General features: G+C 48.0%; 1 protein-coding gene across 1 annotated transcript in view; it reads right to left on the bottom strand.

Moving 5' to 3' along the window:
- The window catches only part of ACTR2 (ARP2 actin related protein 2 homolog), a 39,907-nt gene extending 37,302 nt beyond the window's left edge, over positions 1 to 2,605 (bottom strand). The window contains exon 1 of the mRNA XM_003788004.3: positions 2,340 to 2,605. Coding sequence (XP_003788052.2) covers positions 2,340 to 2,387 — 48 coding nt within the window. The 5' untranslated portion in view covers positions 2,388 to 2,605. The remainder of the gene's footprint in view (positions 1 to 2,339) is intronic.
- Between the last annotated feature and the right edge of the window lie 1,236 nt (positions 2,606 to 3,841).

The raw sequence follows: 3,841 nt of genomic DNA, 5'->3' as shown, positions 1-3,841 counted from the left end.
TTTTTTTTTCTTTTTGGTTGCAGCCATCATTGTCATTTGGTGGGCCTGGGCTGGATTTGAACCCGCCATCTTAGGTATATGTGGCTGGCGCCTTAGCCACTTCAGCCACAGGCGCTGAACCAATTTTAAAGTTTTTAAATTTATTTAGAGGTCAACTTGAGATTAAAGTGGATATTAGGCTAATAGTTTCTTAAAAAGCAGTTCTAACTGAATTTTAACTGTAAATGTAGTTATGTGCTTATGATTCATTTAGGTTAAATACAGTTTAACAATACATACTTTGTTAAAACAAAACTACATTTTCCCCGTAATTCAGAAAGGTCACAAAGTCCTCCCATCTTGCCACACTCCATTATCCCTTGTCTCATAGGTAACCACTATTTACCCATCCCTGCAAAACTTTTATATATAGGTATCAATACAAGTTTGTGGACATATAAATATCTTTAATAAACAACACATACGTAAATGGAATTCTAAAAATTTTAACTTAATAAATCTTAGATGTTTCCATAGCATTAGATCTGCATTATTTTTTATTTATTATTTTTTTTTGAAACAGTCTCAGACTCTGTTGCCTTCAGTAGAATGCTGTGGTGTCACAGCTCACAGCAACCTCCAACTCTTGGGTTTAAGTGATTCTCTTGCCTCAGCCTCCTGAGTAGCTGGGACTACAGGCACCCGCTACAATGCCTGGCTATTTTTTGTGGCAGTTGCCACTGCTGTTTTAGCTGGCTGGGGCCAGGTTCAAACCAGCCACCCTTGGTATTTGGAGCCGGTGCCCTAACCACTGAGCTACAGGCACTGCCCAGATCTGCATTTTCTTTTAAGTACTATGCTTCACTTGTTTGTTTTTTGAGACAGAGCCTCAACCTGTTACCCTGGGTAGAGTGCCCTGGCATCAGAGCTCACAGCAACCTCCAACTCCTGGGCTTAAGTGATTCTCTTGCCTCAGCCTCCCAAGTAGATGGAACTACAGGCACCCGCTACAACACCAGGCTACTTTTTGGTTGTAGTTGTCATTGTTGTTTGGCAGGACCAGGCTGGATTCGAATGCTCCAACTCTGGTGTATGTGGCTGGTGCCTTAGCTGCTTGAGCCACAGGCGCCAAGCCAAGTACTACACTTTGAATAAAAGTTCCATTACATGTCAACATTTACTCCAGTCCATTTTTAACCAAGTTCAAATGAAGTTAGTATAATCATTGCTTGTAAAAGTCTTTAACAAATTCAATCAAGTGCAGTATTATGACAGGAGTACCAGCTTTTTTTGACCCTCAACAATCCAGTTTCCAGTGTTTTAAAATTCAAGTAAAATCTATTTTAACTCATATGTAGTATTATGGAAGAAGGGGGAAATATCACAAATGTCGCGACAGCCAAAATGGTTAGAATCACTACAGAACTCATTCAAAAAGTACTATTTCCGTCTCCTAATCTGCTGACTTTGCTCTTCAAAATACATTTTTAAAAAATGGAATGGGAAGGGGGACTTTTGAAAGAAGTAACTTTCAAATAGTTTCTAAATCAGAGCGTTAGACAAATTTTTACTGCTTTTGGAATACATTATCTGTATTCTCAATCTAAAGGGAAAAAAAGGGGCTGGGGATGACAAAACTGATTAACCCCCCCCACCCCTTCCCCCCGCCAAGGTCAGTGGAATTAACACTTGGGGCTTGCGGGGGAGGGAGGTCCTAGGTCTCCGGAAATTATCCAATGGAATATGCTGTTCTTTGAGGACCTAGTATGCACAGCAAAAAGTAAATGATGCGCTGCCGATCTGGTCTCCCCCTTTCTTGAAAGAACAAGAAAAAAACCCCAACAAACCCTCAACAAACACTGAGAAAGGACAAAAGCCCACTGCAAGACAGCACTTCCCCTTTTTAAAGTTAAACTTGTTTCCTGTCTTCCGTTCGGTATCTTCAACTATACAGGAAGAGGAAGGCCTCTTGTTCTTCTTTTTACTCACCGGTGAGCCAGGGGGACAGAGCCTCCCTCCAAATACACAACCCCCTCCCGGCACTCTGGCAGATATCGTCCCCGCTCGTGCACTCTGGCCCCTGCCGGTCCACAAGCGGGATCCGCGTCCAGAGCCAGTCTCGCTCGTCGCCCTGACCCGGAAGGCTGCAGGGGAGGTGGGCTTTGGAGGTGGCAAGCTCCGGGGAGACCAGGGGCCGGCCCGCTTCCCTCACCCCAACGCCAGCGGAGGTGGAAGTGCGGCTCCGCGCCCCTTCGCCCTGAGGGCCCAGAGGTGCAGCCCGGGGTGCCAAGGCCTCGTGCGGCCCCCGCACGTCCCCGCCCGGGCCTGTGGCCGCCGCGGCCTCCTCGCCAGGAGCTTACCCCGGTGCCGTTGTCGCACACCACCACCTTCCTGCCCTGGCTGTCCATCGTCCGCACGGGGGAAAGCCACTACCACCGTACAACCCACACGGTCCGCCACCGCCCGGCCCAGGTCTCTTCCTCCTCCTCCCTCTCCGCGGACCCTCCTACCGCCCAAATTTCTTCCCCTAACCGGAAGTTTCCGGCTCACTCCGCCAGTCACTTAATAAAGGCTTCGCGGAAGGGGTGGGGCAAGAGGTAAGAGGCCGCTACTGGCAGCAGTTAGCACCAATAAACAAAAGAGAAGTGCCGAGGCCCCGCCCCTAGCCCCCAGCTCCCGCTCCGCTGCCACGGTTACCGCCCACTTGGGTTCTTCTAGCTTCCGGGCGTTAATGGCGGCCGGGTTTTGAGGCTGCCGCGACTTTTTCCCTAAGGTGTTGCAGGAGTTAAGGGCGTTGCTTAACAGACTGTCGAAGACACCGGCAGGTGAAGGGCAGCGGGTCTACAGCGAGGTGGCAGTGGAATATGGCGGGGAAGCCAGCCGGAAGGGCGGGTCGCAAACCTGGAAGGCCTTGTCCATCCCACCAGTGAACATGGCTTGATGTGTCATTGCTTCTAGGAGTTTTAAGTAGACTGAACTGGGATGGATAACACACATAGGTTTATTCGGTACCTCCAATTCCAACCCAACCCTTCCTTGCCCAACTTGCTCTGTGGTCAGGTGAGCGAGCGCGGGTGCCTACGTTTCCAGCCTCATCACTGCTTTCCTCTTTCAGTAGCTCCCTATCGTAGCTTCACACCTCTTTAACATACACACCTAAGTGCCTGTTCGAACCCAGAGCCTTGGCTTTGAAATCAGACAATCCTAGTTTCAAATCTGGCTCTGCCACTCAAGAGTTTTGTGATTTAGGTATACTCTTGTCTGTGCATTGGGGATGATAACCTATACTCACTCCCTGGGTGGTTGTGAGGATAAAATTCTGTGCGTAGAGTAGGAATTCATTTAGTGGTAGCTATTTATTATTAGTTCTATACTTTTTATCCTATTCAATCTGTAATGGCACTTTTTTTTTTCTTCTGCTCATGCTCTAAAGCCCGGTTTGTCATGTCTCTGAAGACTTTGCTGATATCCTCAAGATACTCTTAGGCCACAGGGGGTGTCTCATGCCGGTAAAGTGAGACTCTGTCTCAACAACAACAACAACAAAAAATACACTCCAAATTGATATATACAGTATAATCCCAATTAAAATGACAGCAGTATGGCAGTGCTCGGAGCTCAGTGGGTAGGGCGCCAGTCACATATACCGAGGCTGGTGGGTTTAAACCCGGGCCAGCTAAAACAACGACAACTGCAACAACAACGAAATAGTTGGGCGTTGTGGCAGGCGTCTGTAGTCCCAGCTACTTGGGAGGCTGGCGTAAGAGAATCAATCGCTTAAGCCCAAGAGTTTGAGGTTGTTGTGAGCTGTGACGCTACAGTCCTCTACCCAGGGCGACAGCTTGAGACTTTGTCTCAAAAA

The sequence above is a fragment of the Otolemur garnettii genome, unplaced genomic scaffold (genome assembly GCF_000181295.1).
Source record: "Otolemur garnettii isolate 467f Iridium unplaced genomic scaffold, OtoGar3 scaffold00024, whole genome shotgun sequence".
Classification (NCBI taxonomy): domain Eukaryota; kingdom Metazoa; phylum Chordata; class Mammalia; order Primates; family Galagidae; genus Otolemur; species Otolemur garnettii.
This window is presented reverse-complemented; position numbering and strand designations above follow the sequence as displayed.